We start from the raw sequence: 16,368 nt of genomic DNA on the forward strand, positions 1-16,368 counted from the left end.
AATCATGAATATATAAATCTTTCAATTTCAAGTTCTTGATATCTTTAAAATTTCTAACTTCAACAAATCCAATATATTGTTAATCATATTTTCTAATATTATATTGAGATGTGATTCCTATTTGAATGATAGAGTAGGTGCTTCTACTCCTGTATTATACTTAACCAAATCACTATTCACGGTTACTCTATAAATGCACAAAAATCACCTCCCATTTTCCATAACTAACAACTATGGCTCACTACATTAACAATGCAGTCCTTTTACTACTGGCTTCATCTCTTGTACTTTGCTTTTCTCCGGCGACAGCCGCTAGCGTTCTCTACCCGCAGTTCTACGACTTCTCGTGCCCACAAGCCAATGACATCGTTAAATCCGTTGTTTCAAAGGCGGTTGCAAGAGAACCGCGTATGGCGGCTTCTTTGCTCCGCCTTCATTTCCATGATTGTTTTGTCAAGGTTTACATATATAACATAACTAAAAGTGGAACTCATGATCCCCAAAGATATTCATTTTGATGCAAGTGTAACTTATGTTTTGACACTATTAATGCAGGGTTGTGATGGGTCAATACTTCTAGATGGCAGTGGAACCATAACCAGTGAGAAGAGATCGGTCCCTAACCGTGACTCGGCTCGTGGGTTCGAAGTCATTGACGAGATCAAATCCGCGATCGAGAAAGCGTGTCCCCAAACCGTCTCTTGTGCTGATATCTTGGCTTTGGCAGCTAGAGACTCGACTGTTTTGGTACGGTAACTTAGGGATACCATTTATCGACCTTTTTATACTATATAATTTATTCCGAAGGGATCAAATAATCCTCGTCGGGTCAACCTAACGTCCTAACCGGACCTCATTTGGCGTGAATCCATCTCGGGTGGCTTATTTTTCATGTTTGGTTTATGCAGACTGGTGGGCCGAGCTGGGACGTCCCTTTAGGAAGAAGGGACTCGTTAGGCGCGAGTTTGAGCGGCTCAAACCAGAATATACCAGCCCCAAACAACACCTTCCAGACCATCCTCACTAAATTCAAACTCAAGGGTCTCGACATCGTTGATTTTGTAGCTCTTTCGGGTAATCTCAAAAGTCGATAAACGAACGCAAAAAAAATATATATTTTTTCAAGAAAAATGCTTACTCGTTGTGTTGCAGGAAGTCACACCATCGGAAACGCTAGGTGCACCAGCTTTAGACAAAGGTTGTACAACAACACGGGTAACGGGCAACCCGACTTCAAATTAGAGCAATCATATGCTGCCCGACTGCGTGTCAACTGCCCGAGAACCGGTGGCGATCAAAACCTGTTTCCGATGGACCCTGGTTCACCTACGAAGTTTGATAACGGATACTACAAGAACTTGATGGCTTTAAGGGGCCTGTTAAGCTCAGATGAAATCCTCTATACGCAAAACCAAGAAACGTACGATTTGGTAAAACATTACGCCGAGAATCAAGACGATTTTTTCAAGCAGTTTGCAAAGTCTATGATCAAGATGGGGAATATAACTCCGTTAACCGGTAACCATGGAGAGATCAGAAAGATTTGCAGGAGGATCAACAATTAGAAAATTAAATCTGTAACTGTGTGTTTGTAAAGTTATCTTTTTCATGAAAGTATTATATGAAATTAAAGATTGTGTGGAAGAGTTAAATGCATATAAATTGCTTCAGAAACATAAGTAGATTTAAATAAACTTCACAATCAGTCCTTACTTTTTGAGCAAACAAAGAAGAAAATTTGCTCTTCATTTACAGGAATACGACACGACGTCAACGTAGCACCTGATTCATTCTTGATTCATCAAACTTTGTCGTCATGAAACCACCATCTAGTCTCCTTTGGAGATCTACCGTTTCTACAGTTCTTGACATAGCGATCATTATCTTCTGGACGTTCCTACAACAGTAGACAAACAGAGTTATAGAGTACAGACCCGAAACGCAAAAGTCACAATTTTTAAAGATAAACGTACCCATTCACTTGCTTTTATATAGCATTGAAGGTGTTTATTTGGGTACCCGTATTTCAATATTTTGTTACAGTTAAAGGGCATTGCAGACGTTTAACTAATAGCCATACGCTCTTTGAGCGACAGTCAAGGGCGTAGCTTAAGAGGGGCCGGGAGGGGCGCCCGACCCCCCGAACTTTTCGCTCAGTAGTGTTATATATATGTAGTTTTCATATAGAAATTTTTGGGTATATACGTTTTCGACCCCCCCCCCCCCCCGTTTTCATGGTCAAGCTTCGCCACTGGCGACAGTTATGTTGAAGTTTTCATGAGACGCATGTAGTAAGGTACTATTCGGTATTACAAAAATGGTTTAGAAATATTCCTAAAAACTGATAAGTGATTATGAGAATAAAACCTTCACTGTAGAACTTGATAGCATGGAGAGAATGCTGATGCAGATAGAACCAACAGTCATGGCTGGCGACCATGAGTCGTATAAAATATCTACAAAGAAACGAGCCTATTAAACCTTCACGCTTATTAATACAAAGCATATTACATGATTATAGTGCGAATACGAAAACTTGATGAACACGCAAAGTTGCAGCGATATATACAAAAAGATACATCGACCCGTTACGATATAATACCTAAACAAATATGGCCATTGCTATAGATATGCGGATGAAGTGGAGCCGGATGCAAAAATATCACCTGTGACATTCATCAAACAAGTCGTAAGCAAGAAACGAAAACGCATACACATAACCAGAACCATAAACTAAGCCCTAGATCGAATCACTATCCGTTCACCTGAGGCGCTTCCATCGGATAATTCTCCGGAAAATCAACCTGAAGCTGATACTTTTCATTAGCATAAATGGTTCCCTGAGCTCCATTCACTTCAATCACCCACCTTTACATATACAAAAACATCCAAATACACCATAATTCACAAGCAAACTTTTAAACATTTACAAATTCTACATAACAATATTCAATCAAGGAATATTGAATTTTAATAATCCCAACTATTCGTCGTTGGCTGCCAACAATCCCAACTTCAAAAAATAACCACTGGCAGTTCCAACTTCCAACTATTAACATATTGGCCTCCAATAGCCCTGACTAACAGAACTCTAACGTCGTTAGTCTCTGATCGCCAGAAAAACATTTTTGACCCGAATACTCTTTTTTGGCCGGAAAACTCACCATTTTCATCCCAAACCTCTTTGTAACCTTATTACGCAACCTTTAGGGACCTTTTTCTAGTAAAAGCCCCAATTATTGAGGTCGCCAGAAAACTCTTTTTTCACCGGAAAACTCCTTCTTGGCCGGAAAACTCAACATTTTCGTCCCAAACCTCTCTGGAACCTTATTACGAAACCTTTAGGGACCTTTTTCTAGTAAAAGCCCCAATTATTGAGGTCACTGGAAAACTCTTTTTTCGCCGGAAAACTCCTTCTTGGCCGGAAAACTCAGCATTTTTGTCCCAAACCTCTTTGGAACCTTATTATGAAACCTTTAGGGACCTTTTTCTAGTAAAAGCCCCAATTATTGAGGTCGCCGGAAAACTCAACATTTCGTCCCAAACCTCTTTGGAACCTTAAATCGGACCTTTATAAACCTTTTTTCTGGCCAAAAAACAATTTTCCACAATCTGGAAACTAACGGCGTCAGGCTTCTGTTAGTCAGGGTTCATTGGAGGCCAATATGTTAATAGTTGTGAGGCGAATAGTTGGGATTATTATAATCCGATATTCCTTCAATCAAACATCAAAAACCAAGAAACCCTAGGTTAAAAGGGTGATTGCTTTAGTAAATAGTGAGCATTTATCACATCCCCAAAATCAAACAAGCCCTAGAAAAAAAAAAAAAACAATTTAACAAAAGGAGATGAAAGATAAACGGACCGTTGAAGATTGTCGGTGACTTTGTGTGTGAATCCAGAAGGAGGATTGATCTGCCACTCCGTGAGCTCCTTTTGAAGTCTATTGGTGGCAATTTTGCTTAAAACCTAATAATAATGAGTGGGAGAAGAAATAGATATAGTTAATACGATCAATTGAGATCGAAATTGAAGAAGTGTTTAGAGAGAGAGAGAGAGAGAGAAAGAGACCTTGCGAGAGGAAACGGAGGAGGCGGTCATGGTGGCGGAGATGATGCCTTTGGTTTGTTTGTACCGGAGAGATTGTATTGTTGGTACAATATTATTTTATATGATGATTTATGATGTGAAATTATTATTATTTTAACTTAATAATGGTCAAGACTTATGGGATGATGATGATGATGATGTTATATGATTGATTGGATTTAGATGTTAGCATAAATGGAAGAGCATAATGATCAAGTTTGACTTTTCATTTATGCCTCGTTTCTTCTTTTATATTTTCCTCAATTTAATTATATACTTAGGGGCTGTTTGGTAGCCTCTGAATGGTCATTAAGAGGCTACCTCTTAATGGAACCAATAAGAATTTTACCAATGAGAAGGTAGAAGAATGTGACATGTGATGATTTACCATTCAGAGGTTACCTCTTAACCATTCAGACTTGAGGTTACCTCTTATTCATTCAGAGGTTTTAAACCATTAAGAGGTAGCATCTGAATGGTCATTAAGAGGCTACCAAACAGCCCCTTAGACGGTGTTTTTTTTCAAAGCTTCTCAGAATCTTCTATGTCTGATTTACGCACCACGTGCATTTGAGTTTGTAGTGAGTTTGTTTTCTCGAATATCTTTCATTAAAAAAAGTGTGCGAGACCTCTTCTTGGGGCAAATGTGGACTCCCCCCTTCTAGCCTCTTCTCAGCTCCTCTCCTCTGTCATTTTATAACACAAATCTTCAACCCTAACATCTTCTTCTCCTCCACCCCTTCCTCCTCCCAGCCATCACCTCCACATCTCCGCCACCACCACGTCGCCGCCGTCACCTCCACAGTCTCCTTAGGTCCTTTGAGTGTTTCTCGAGTGATGCATGAGTTGTGTTATCATGGTGTGGTCTGAAAAGAAATGGTTGGAAATTGCAAGGTAGTTCTTTTTCACCCGGTTACTTCTCTCTTGGTCCAGAGTTGTTTCTAGAGTCCATTAATCCAAAGGGGTCCGCCACCTGGCCTGAAGAAAAGCTTCCAACCTCCAATTCTCCATTGTGTAAATCCCAATACAATTTTTTCAAATCATGTTGGCGGAGGTCGGCTGGGTGTCATTCGTGGGGTCTGCTTATTGTAACCGCATGTGGTTTTGAATGATTGAGTTTTGTCTGCACAACCTGGAAGTGGGGCTCAGGATTGAAGGCCATTTTCTCTCAATTTTCATTTTTGCTTCTTGATTGCATTACATGGGGTAAATAATCTTGTTTATATGAGATACATTTGTAATAATCTTATGTGAAAATAGTAATATATGCTCAATTGTTTGTTTCTGGTTTAGTAACACAAGCTAGGGTTACGTGTTAACTCTAGTTTCTGTTTTTGAAGGCTAGTTGAACATAAATTTGTAATGATTCTTTGTTTTGCATGTTTATATGAGATGCATGAAGTTCAATTGCTCATTTTTTATAAGCTCATTGCAGAAGTTAAAAAACAAACAGTTTTCTTCTTGCAGACTACAGAGGTTTGGTCCACCTCTTCTGTTACAGATGTCTTCAGATGTGGTTCGCAGACTGTAGACATTTTACCTCTGAAAAAACAAGTAGCACCTTACGGTGTACGGGGTGGAAGCGGCAAGGGGTGCGGCAAGCCCCTTTGCCGCTCGGGAATCACCGTCGCCCACATAGTTTGTCGCGCGGGTATGGTTCAAAGCGGGGGATATATGTCTCATGCGGGGACTTGATTGTTTGGCTTGATTTGGCCGTGGGGGACTTGATTATGATTGTTGTGCTTTAAACGGCTATATGACCGTTTATGGTTTAAAAAAACAAAAACCATTAAATACCTTTATAAATATAACATTCCATTTTTACCACTTTAAACATTCCATTTTTCACCCAATTTACAAAATTCTCAAGCACACCATGGATAGACAAAACAAGGGCGATGGCAAGAAAAAGTATCGGGTGCGAGGGGGCGCGACTTGCAAAGTAGACGAGGCGGATCAAGTGTGTACCAACCCAACTTCCAACAACAGTTTTTCCCACAAACGGGTTTTTACAACACCCAACCCTAACCCAACTTGTCACACCCCAACCGATGGCGGAAACATCGGGGTAAGGCATTGAGCTAAACAGATTGTCCAAGAGATTCCACAACAACTATAATTACCAAATATTTAATCATACGTCCCATACCGTAACATATAAAGTAACACAGTTATTACAGACAAATTGTTCTTAAAGACAAATAAAAACTGTTCCAACAACTCATAAATTATTTAGTTCGTTTCTAGACTCCCCTAGCTTGATTTCACAAAGCAAGGCATAGCACAGCATCCTAAACACTTTTCACATACGTTAAAATAGGTCAATACACGTAGTGTAAATGTGAGCATACAAGTTTAATAGTATATAGTAGCGAAAAGCGATTTACGCATAACCAACATGTAACATGTAGAAATGTGAAGTTAGCACGTTATCGATAATGAAATATGCACAGACATGACTGCGAGTTGTAGAATGCGCAACACATATCACCATTGTGACACGTGAAGAGATGCCCTTAACAACCCCTGTCCACAACAGGTGCTGAGTCCAAACTATAGTACTATCGTTGCTAAGGTGTCAGGCAACAATCACTGTGTAAACATAACATACAGGCATTCATCGAGTAACACGTATAACATGCAGAACGATTAGCGTATAAAAAGTGTTTGCGTTGTGTGTCGATTGTGATTTGATATAAGTAACGTATGTAACACCCAAAAGTGCGTTAAGCAAAAAGGGATCGAGTTGTTGGGTGTCGAATCCCGCAAATAAAATAATAAGAAAACTACTAGTATGAGTGGAAGTAGAGTTCGTGTCCACAGGGATAGAGGTTAACTAATTAATTATGCCAAAACGTTTTAGACACAGATACGGTTGTTTTGAAAGGGGGGTTTTTAGTTTAACTAAAATGTAAAAACAATTTATAATTTTTAGATTAAAAAGAAAAGCTAATGAAAGTGGTTGGAAAAATTTAGATGTTAAAAACTAATTTCAACACCAGGGAAATTTCTTGGTTCGGTTCGACTTACGATCATTAACGGTCACGGTGCAATGATCCTATTTAATAATAGTTTGTATCGACACTAGACGTCACGCAGTTCGGATATCCACACTATCTAATGTCTAACCAAACGTCGTTCGTTGATTAGAGCCAACCCGCTACTCTAAGCTCACGCTGTTCGGATCTCAGTGTGCGGGTTGCGAGATAGAAGTATCAATTACAATCAAACACTCACGTCGTTCGGAGTGTTTAATTATATTGTATGATTCTAAACAAGAATCACACAAACAAACCACTAAAATAAATAGATCTAATATAACTGTTTCACATGAATCAAATCAAATAAAATAAACCCCAATGTTGAAACTATACGGCTCTAGCCGGACATGATAGCTAGAACAATCAAGTCAAATGAGAAACGAAACATCCAAAATAAAAATTCGAACACTTACGAAAACAAAAGTAATAATGTTGTTCTAGAAAAATGCCTCCAACCAAAGAAAAAAATGCTTCTTTTTCTTTTCTTCGATTTCGAATGCTCCAGTTCCCCCTTTTTCTCAAAGTTAGTTGCTTTATGATATTGATGATATCTTCCCCCTTTTCTTAATTGGGCTTCCATCCTTATTTGTATTTAGACAATAATCTCAATATTGATATGGCCATCCAAATTTAGCCCAAGGAGATTTTAAGTTAAGCCCAATTTAACTGATTACAATCCACCAAAACCTTTTTATTTATTGAGCCCAACTCATGGTCAATCTCTAATTTCGATTTTGCTTTAATATAAACTTCTTCATCATCTTTCAAAGCTCATAATCTACTCGACCTTTTTAGTTATTGCTCGCAATCTCTCCGCACCTACAATATCAACCCAAAACAAACCAAAGTAGATTCCATTCGACAAAACAAGTGTTTTTCAAAATAATGAGGTATTATTATGAAATATGCATGATATATGATGAAATATTAATATTAATATGCTGTAAAAATGTGCCTAAAAATGCAACTAACACGAGTATACTCATTGTTCGTGTTAAATAAATAGCACAAGCTTGGATTGAAGGGAGCGCTTGAGAGATTAGCCTGATCACAGTACGATAGTATAAGCGATGAACAGTGCGTTAAACGGTTTCGAGTGAACAAGTGATGGTTAGTGGTCTGATCGGATGACCTTCCGGACGGATGGTTATCCAGACGGATGACCATTCGGTCGGAGGGTTGTCCGTTTGGGAAGGATGTGTTTGTGTATGATGTGACTTTGAAGTTTTCGTTGTAGCATTTTTAAAAGAGAGAAGTATCTCTACCTATCAGGTCATCCGATCGAACGGTCATCCGAACGGATGGCCGTTCGCTTGGATGGCGATCCGTCCAAGCAGAACGTTGCAATGGTTCAAGTCTCCTGTAGGATAGTCATTCGATCGGATGACTATTCGTTGGAAACTGCTATGTTTGAAATTTTGCAAATTGTTTAAGTATTGAAAAGAATTCACAAGTCATTCGTTCGGATTGTCGTTCGACCGGATGGCAATCCGATCAGACGGCGATTCGTTCGGTAACGTGTTTGTTCGAGTATTTGTAAAATTAGTTAAGTTTTTGAAAGTTTGCGGTTGAACCGTGTCGGCATGACAACGTGTTTAAACAATGGAAGCTCCATCAAGTCCCAGTCATCCGATCGGATGGGAATCACCCCGTCCAGTCAGCAACTGTTCTTGACGAAACTTCATGTTCAACCCGTTAAGTCGGTCATCACTTCAATAGTAATCCGTTCTCAGACCGACACTTCACTAGAGGACGAGTAGAACGCCTGTACTAGCTCAGATTCTATCGGTTGTTGAGTAAAAAGTTAAGAACATTGAAGAAAAGTGCAAATCAGTTGGAAAATATTTAGTTTTAAGAGAAATCAGTGTTTAAACTTTGTAGAAATCCTTTAGATCTAAGTTGTTCTTGGTGGAACGACGTCACACTTTGGTGTTCATGAGAACCCATGATGACATCATCCTAAATGTAACACCTCGAAAATTCATGTCCAATATTATATCGACACGTGTCATGGACTTTAAACGTGTAAAGGATTGAATTAGAGGGACTAAAGTTGACAAACAAGGAATCTATGTGTGTAAAAGGATTCAAAATGTTAACAATGAATAAATATGTCTTTCAATAACCCTACATGATGTTTATACCCTTAAACGAATAAATCATGGATCATACGAAGCTAATTGTGAAAGAAAGTGAGGAATTACAAACTACAGGGGCTAAATGTGTCAACATATTTAAAGTATACCTCTGAGTGATCTTTTAGCAGACCCAAAGCTTTGTAATGATAAATTATAGTAACAAGAATGTGTGATAAAAATTTCACGAGGTTTCGATAAAGTATGAGAAAGTTATGACAATATTTGTATACGAGGGATTAAAAGCGTCAACGTTGAAATTTAAGACTTTACGGTGAACGTATGAATAACCGGGGACTAAACAAAGTTGGTTTATAACTTGGAGTCCTTAAAAGTCAAGTTTGGGGGTTAAAAGTGCAAGAAAACAAGTTAAAATCAAGTTTAAAGGACCAGGGGCTGAATTGCAACTTTGGAAACTTATTTGAGGCTGTGGCGACCCATGAAGGACTAAGGCTTTGCCCGTCGCGGGTAGCCATACCTTACCAGTTCAGAAATAAACTGACACCTGCCTGTACAGCCGGTTTAACCGACTTAGAAGCATGGTTTTTGATACCTGGAGCTTATTTGATGGTTTTTAATGGACTAGGGACACTTGGAATGATTCCATAACATCTATAGACTTGTTTGGCATGATCTTCTTGCATCAAGAAACCTATATAAAGGCCTTAAGTTGTGTTCTTCATTGCTCATTCATTTGTTAAGTTCACAACTCACTTCTTGGAGGTTCCTGGTGCTCAAGCATCTTTCCTAGTGATCATTAGTTATGCTTAGGACTATTGTAAGTATGCTTAACCTCCTTTAATTCAGTTTTGCCTAGTTTATTAGCGTTTAGTCAAACCGTCGTAATTAAGGTTTGACTTCGTCATTAATCTTAATTGCTCCAGTCAAATTTTAATTTAAAAGTACCTATGAGTTGGTAATTATGTGGGCATTAAACCCTTAAAAGGTCACCCTCTGATTCCCACTCTAATTAGGTCAATTGTCGAGTCAAACTTGATTATAAAAAGTCAACAGAAAGCTAATTTTCAAATAAATACATAATTAGCAATGTAGAAGCTATGCAACCTGTTTTGACATTAATATAACTTGGTAATTAATGTAAGAACATGTCTAAACATGTTCAACTCGACAATTTTTAGTTTAGGCTCGGTTCGGGACCGAAAGTCGCATAGTTTGACTTATGCTTTGACTTTCAGTTCTGACCCGTTTGAGCATGATTTAGGAATGCCTTAGAGCTTTATTAGGACCAAGTTACCTTTAAGTATAACCCTCTGAGATTATACAACTTGGTTCATTAGTTATCCGATTCATATGCATGATTCCGTTAAATGCTTAAATGTTGACTATTATGCCCTTATCATCTTAAAATGTAATTTTTGATAAAGTGAAAGAATAGAAACCTTCACTACTGATTTATAGACTTGTCCCTAAAAATTGACATCAGTTTGAGGTCTAGATTAGGAGTTATGCTCGTTAGCGTAATTAGAAAGCTTTTTAGTAATTAAATCGAATAATTAGCATATATCCTATCTAAACCTAATTTTTGATACCAAACTTTTTACCCTCTGATGCAATATAATATTTTGGGATTTTTGAAGATTTTTATTTATTTTTAGGCTGAGCATAACATAGAGTTCTAAGCTTAATTCGGTAATTGCCGGTTTTGCCCTTTTGAGCTATAAAATGAGTTTTACAAATCCTTTTGACCCCAAACCTTTTTCTACTGACCTAATATGATAAGTAAAGTATTTTGAGCCTTACGGAATAATAAAATTATCAGCTTTCCTTTGAAAACCCGGAAATGGCTCCAAATCGCCTTTTTAAGCGTTTTTAACGCATAATGTGTATTAAAAACCATTTTATAAATATAAGGTTTGATGCCTACTGATACTTTTAGTAAATATTTACATTATAACAGTAAACAAAGGTCTTAAGCTCAGATTTCCGATTTTGACCTTTTAGGCTTATGTGAAAATTACCAAAATGCCCCTACGGTGCATAGCTTAGTTTTAAAGGATAGATTTCACATATAAGTGATACCCTACTGTTATGACTTATTAAATTAAGTATAATTACTGATTATATCAGACCCGTAACTCAATTTAGTAATTAAACCCTTTTATAACCTTTTAAATGACCAAAATGCCCTTTCGGGGCGTAATTTGAGTTTAAATTCATTTGGGGCATAATAGAAGATATCTTTCTGATGTCACAATATATTTAAGGCATATTAACTTAGGAAACTTGCATGTGACTCTTATGGTTACCCGTTACGCATGTTTCGCGTTCGGATCGGCCTATGTAACTAGTTTGCATATATTAGCCGAAACGGGTCAAACCATATCGTTTTTCCTCAAAATCCAGAATGTGTTTAAGTTACCCATATTAAACAAGCATACAAGCTTGTCGGGTCAAAACCACATTCTAAACCGGTCTTCGCTTTATCATGCGTTTGAACCGTGTCTTCCTTTTGAAAACTAACCGGTCTAAGCATAGGTTTAATTAAAGACCCGTTAGGATTCTAATAGGTTATTAAAAACCTTCGTTCCAGATTAGGAGCCCAGTAAAAGCTATCTGTACTTTCTGATTTGATATACGGTTGGGATTGAATTTATATTCAGCTCAGGTAAATACTCTTAACTTATTTTCCCTATACGGGCTTGGGATACGGTACTATAAAAGTACCGCTTGGTCGGGTGTATGTAGTCATTTAAATCGTATTGTGATTGATGTATTTATATAACCTGTTTGATATGTATTATTTGGTGTATGGCCCTTGGGGTTTAAATGACCATGTCCCGGATATCCTTGACATCATTCAAAGAAATGGCCACGACCTAAGCACGGGGTGTAGGCGTACACCTGACAGATGCATTATGTAAAAACTGGTATCCCACTATAAGGAATCGACCTTGTGGGCATTATACCTGTGGCGTGTCAGTTAACTTAAGTCCGACCTTACAAACCGGCCCTAATGGACGACAAATGAGTAAAACTGTATACAAGATTATTTTGAATAATTGTCCCAAGTTATAAAATATTTTTGCCGAAGTGCATTTAAATCAATTTTCAAACTCTTTTCAAAATGAGTCAGTTAAGTTGTATTTATCAGTGCAAACTGACGTATTTTCCAAAAATGCTAAGTGCAGGTACTAGACGAAATAGGCTGGCTACTCCAGGCATCATTACTCAAGTCTCGCAAGCTTTAGATGTCAAAGTCTGCTGAACAGTTTTCCATTTTATTTGATCCGCCTGTGGATCTGTTTCGACTGTTTGTGATACATAAACATTACAATTTATTCAGTTGAAATAAATCTACCTTTTGCTTCTGCTGTGCATTTATATGTTGTGTTGTTTGACTATGATGATATCAATTACGTCACGATACTCCCCACTGGGCCCACCGGCGACACGTGGAAAATAGGGGTGTGACAGGTTGGTATCAGAGCCAACACTGAGTGAATTAAACACTAACCTTTTGTGTTTAATCTCAGTTACACAATTGCACATTCTTTGATTCTCGAGTCTAGACAAAGAACATAGGACTAATCGTAAGCTGTTTTATTTTGTCCTTTAATTGTTCCTTTGTTATTTTCTGATTTTCCCTTGCATGGGTAAATCATTTCAGTTAGAAGTCCCGTTTAGGGCAACCATGTACTTGTGTAAAATTTTAAAAGGAATGGTAAGATTTAAAATAACATTCCTATTATAAGATCTACCATTGTGATAAAATGGCAAAATCTAAAAAGGACAAGACCTAGCTCAATCGTCGTTCTAAGACAGGGCTAAGATGGTAGTTCCCCAATTAGATTCAGATTCTTGTTAACATCTCAACTTAGGATTGCTCTGCGTTAATATTAAGAGAATCTTAAAGGTAAGACCTAGCCTAATTGTCATTACAGACATGGCCAAGATGGTAAAACCTAGCCTAATTGTCATTACAGACATGGCCAAGATGGTAAAACCTAGCCTAATTGTCATTACAGACATGGCCAAGATGGTAAAACCTCGCCTAAATGTCATTGCAGACATGGCCAAGACGGTAAAACCTAGCCTAAATGTCTTCGCAGATATGGCCAAGATGGTACAACCTATTCAAAAGATTCAAAACCTTGTTAATATCTGAAAGCATAAATTATTATGCTTGACAAATGTGATTCGATAAAATCACATAAGTCATTATTGAAATGGGTTATTCTAAATTTCCTTATTTATATAATCATCCCTTAAGGATGAAGTGCCCACGGGCTATAATTAACGTCCTCTGGGACTAAAGACAGTGGTAGCCTACAACTCCCTGTCAAGAAAAGGGTAATGAACTTTGATTCAAACCTTAATGCCTCGATTCCATAAAAATCTAGGCTTATAAACTAAACTTGTCTACGTGACTAGGCCTTTTTGTGCCATAGTTATATTTTAATTAAATCTAGGATAATTATAATGAAAATCCTGAATAAAATAAATATTATTCCTTTTCTGCCAGTATATGTATTAAAAAGAATCTTAAAAGGTATAACCTAGCTTGAATGTCATTAAAGACCTGGCTAAGATGGTAAAACCTGTTTAAAAGAGATTCAAATCCTTATTAACACCTGAAAACGTGTTAACACTCCTGACAACAGTGATACGATAAAATCACACTTGTCATCTTTATATTAGAACTTCCAAACCCCCTTATTTAGCCTAAGTGATCAATAGGAATCATGGCTAATAAACGTCGAACATGATGTACACATCTAAACATCCATTTGGGATGTATACCTACGGGTAAAGATGTATACATGAAAAAGATAGTTTTATTTCATAACTTCTTGTCAAGACAATGAACTATGAAATTTTCCGATCCAAAGGAATCATTGATTATGTTTTAAAATTTCCCTAGTGACAAGGCATCTGTGCCATCGAAAAGTCCTTTGGAACAAGCCCTTGTGCTATATAAAATGTCGGTACGAGATTGACAGTTGTGACTGATGTCCCCTATCTAATAAATATGAAGGATTATATTCTGTTTAAACGCCAAAGATGGTTTATTTAAAAACCTAGGCAAAACATAATCAAATAAATTAAATACTATCTATTGGCCTATATGGTTGATTTACACCATGGCTATTTAATCATCGAGTTCGACAATTCAGCAAATTATTACTACATGGTTTGTAGCCTTCAAAGCTTCACCATGGCTGATTCCTATGAAGCCCACAATCATCCAGTTGATCAAGAATAATGATACAAGACTGAACTTAATAAGCACCGAGCTGCAGGCTATGATAGATACAGCCGTAAACAACGTCGTGGACCGTGTATTAAAGGATCATAAGCGAAAGTGCGATAATACCCCAAATAAAGGTTACAAAAAGGGTAAGACTGGTTCAAACTATAACCAGCCCAAGCCAAAGGAGGCAAAACCCAAATATAAAACCTGCGGGAAGAAGCACTTCGGAAAATGTTTCTCTGAACAGACCAGGGGATGTGGCATCTGTACAGAGATGGATCACAAGACTCATGAATGCAAGGACTTTAAGGACGCCACCTGCTATGGTTATAGCAAGAAGGGGGGGCACATAAATACCCGTTGTCCTTGTTTCCGTTAAAATAAGAGGGACTCGTTCTAATGATAGGAATGGATTGGTTGTCTTATAACCAAGTCCATGTTGTGTATGATAAGAAGCAAGTAGTTATCAAGACTCCTTATGGGGAGCCTTTGACAATTCAAGGAGACACTGGGTATGGATTGCCTAGCACTTGCTGAATTTGGTATTTAATACCAAAGCTCCGAGTATGGAAAACTCGGAAGAGATAAACAACAGTCGCAATGTTGGAAATGCGACAAATGTTAATGGTGCATCAAATGTGAACCTCGATGTTAATGGAGTTAATCTCCAAAACTGTGATTAACGCAGCTGTTAGAAAGACTATGAGAAAAATCATGAAAGGGTTCAAGAAGCCGAATGCTGCTTGCTCTAAAACACACGTCGCTGCTCATGAGAAGAGCTTGATTCATACTTCAAATACGAAGAATAATCTTAACAGAATCATATATGGCAAGGAGCCCATTCCTTTTAGGATGTACTTAAAAGTACTTCGTCTCTTGGAAGTCAAGAGACTTCAATAGTAAAAAGGGGCCATCGATTACAGGAAATTGTTGGATGAAGTAGAAACCATTAGGTGTATCAGCGGTTATGCTAGAAAGGACGGTGAGGTATGCATCACAGTAATTCGATGGCAATACCCTTAATTAGTGAGGACATTAGTGAAGTCCACAAGAAAGATCCCCTTATACAAATATGGGATGGTCCAAGTTTTAAGGACCTTATTAGGGTAACCTATTATTCGCATCGCGAATGGAAAAAGATGGAATAAGAAATTTCTGACTCTCACCATAAAGGTTTTAGACTGTCGACAGTATATTGCAAGTTTTAATTCATTGGCTGAGAGAGTACCCTATTCAATCTACCCAAAGTCTAAGCTTAAATGAAATAATTATTGGTGGCTAGCATCGGAAATAAGAGGGCACATTAAGGTTTCAAAGCCTGCCTATTATAAGTCCATTATGGATCTACCTCAGCTATTCACGTTGTATAGATTAAGAAATAACCAGTCAAAGCTGAGACTGCCCTAAAATTTGTCAAGGATTTTGTAGCTAGGTTTAAAAGGTTTAAGAATGGAGGCGTTTTACCCTCATGATGAATGATTAGAGGCAACTCACATAAATAATGACACTAGATAGATCCCTTATTGTGATTTTATTGCTAGGAGTTACGTTTGGTTTCAGATGCTGCTAAGTCTCTCATAAAACCATAAGCTTAGCAAACTTTTAGAAATTTTCCCGTAAGAACCCCAAATATTAAGTGTAAGGTAAAACTTACAGGCGAAATCATAAGAATCATTTCTTCTGTACCTGTCAGAAACCTTCAGTCGTAAAATTCTAGTGTACCCTCTCTCCAGATGAAGTACGTCAGAATATGTAGTTAATATCTCTTGATCTCTATCGATTAAGAATACCAGATGGTATGACAAATAGCGCCATATGAGGATTGGTCTATCTTAATATGTTCCATAGATTGCTTCCATGCCTGATCAGTATGGAGGTTTAATGCATGGAA

The 16,368-nt window shown here is 37.7% G+C and overlaps 2 protein-coding genes across 2 annotated transcripts; one reads left to right on the forward strand and one right to left on the reverse strand.

Annotated features, from left to right (window-relative positions):
• The first annotated feature begins 218 nt into the window (after window positions 1-218).
• Window positions 219-1,656, forward strand: LOC110889467 (peroxidase 72). Its single transcript, XM_022137001.2, has 4 exons — window positions 219-458; window positions 556-747; window positions 909-1,074; window positions 1,153-1,656. Exons 1-4 carry the CDS (start codon window positions 234-236, stop codon window positions 1,563-1,565), a joined length of 996 nt encoding a protein of 331 aa, XP_021992693.1. The 5' UTR covers window positions 219-233; the 3' UTR covers window positions 1,566-1,656.
• LOC110889468 (probable ubiquitin-conjugating enzyme E2 16) lies at window positions 1,635-4,223 on the reverse strand. The gene is made up of 6 exons (XM_022137002.2): window positions 4,072-4,223; window positions 3,866-3,969; window positions 2,766-2,868; window positions 2,603-2,666; window positions 2,368-2,456; window positions 1,635-1,897 (listed from the first exon to the last, which is right to left on the reverse strand). The coding sequence occupies exons 1-6, from the start codon at window positions 4,099-4,101 to the stop codon at window positions 1,802-1,804; spliced, it is 486 nt and encodes a 161-aa protein (XP_021992694.1). The 5' UTR covers window positions 4,102-4,223; the 3' UTR covers window positions 1,635-1,801.
• Window positions 4,224-16,368: the final 12,145 nt, after the last annotated feature.

Source organism: Helianthus annuus, chromosome 11 (assembly GCF_002127325.2).
Source record: "Helianthus annuus cultivar XRQ/B chromosome 11, HanXRQr2.0-SUNRISE, whole genome shotgun sequence".
Lineage (NCBI taxonomy): Eukaryota > Viridiplantae > Streptophyta > Magnoliopsida > Asterales > Asteraceae > Helianthus > Helianthus annuus.

Coding starts and splice junctions, on each gene's coding strand:
- LOC110889468 (XM_022137002.2), bottom strand. CDS start 4,101: ATGACCGCCTCCTCCGTTTCCTCTCGCAAG. Junction 3,970..4,071: donor CCTCCGTTTCCTCTCGCAAG/GTCTCTTTCTCT, acceptor CATTATTATTAG/GTTTTAAGCAAAATTGCCAC. Junction 2,869..3,865: donor GTCACCGACAATCTTCAACG/GTCCGTTTATCT, acceptor GTATATGTAAAG/GTGGGTGATTGAAGTGAATG.
- LOC110889467 (XM_022137001.2), top strand. CDS start 234: ATGGCTCACTACATTAACAATGCAGTCCTTTTACTACTGGCTTCATCT. Junction 748..908: donor CTAGAGACTCGACTGTTTTG/GTACGGTAACTT, acceptor TGGTTTATGCAG/ACTGGTGGGCCGAGCTGGGA. Junction 1,075..1,152: donor TGATTTTGTAGCTCTTTCGG/GTAATCTCAAAA, acceptor GTTGTGTTGCAG/GAAGTCACACCATCGGAAAC.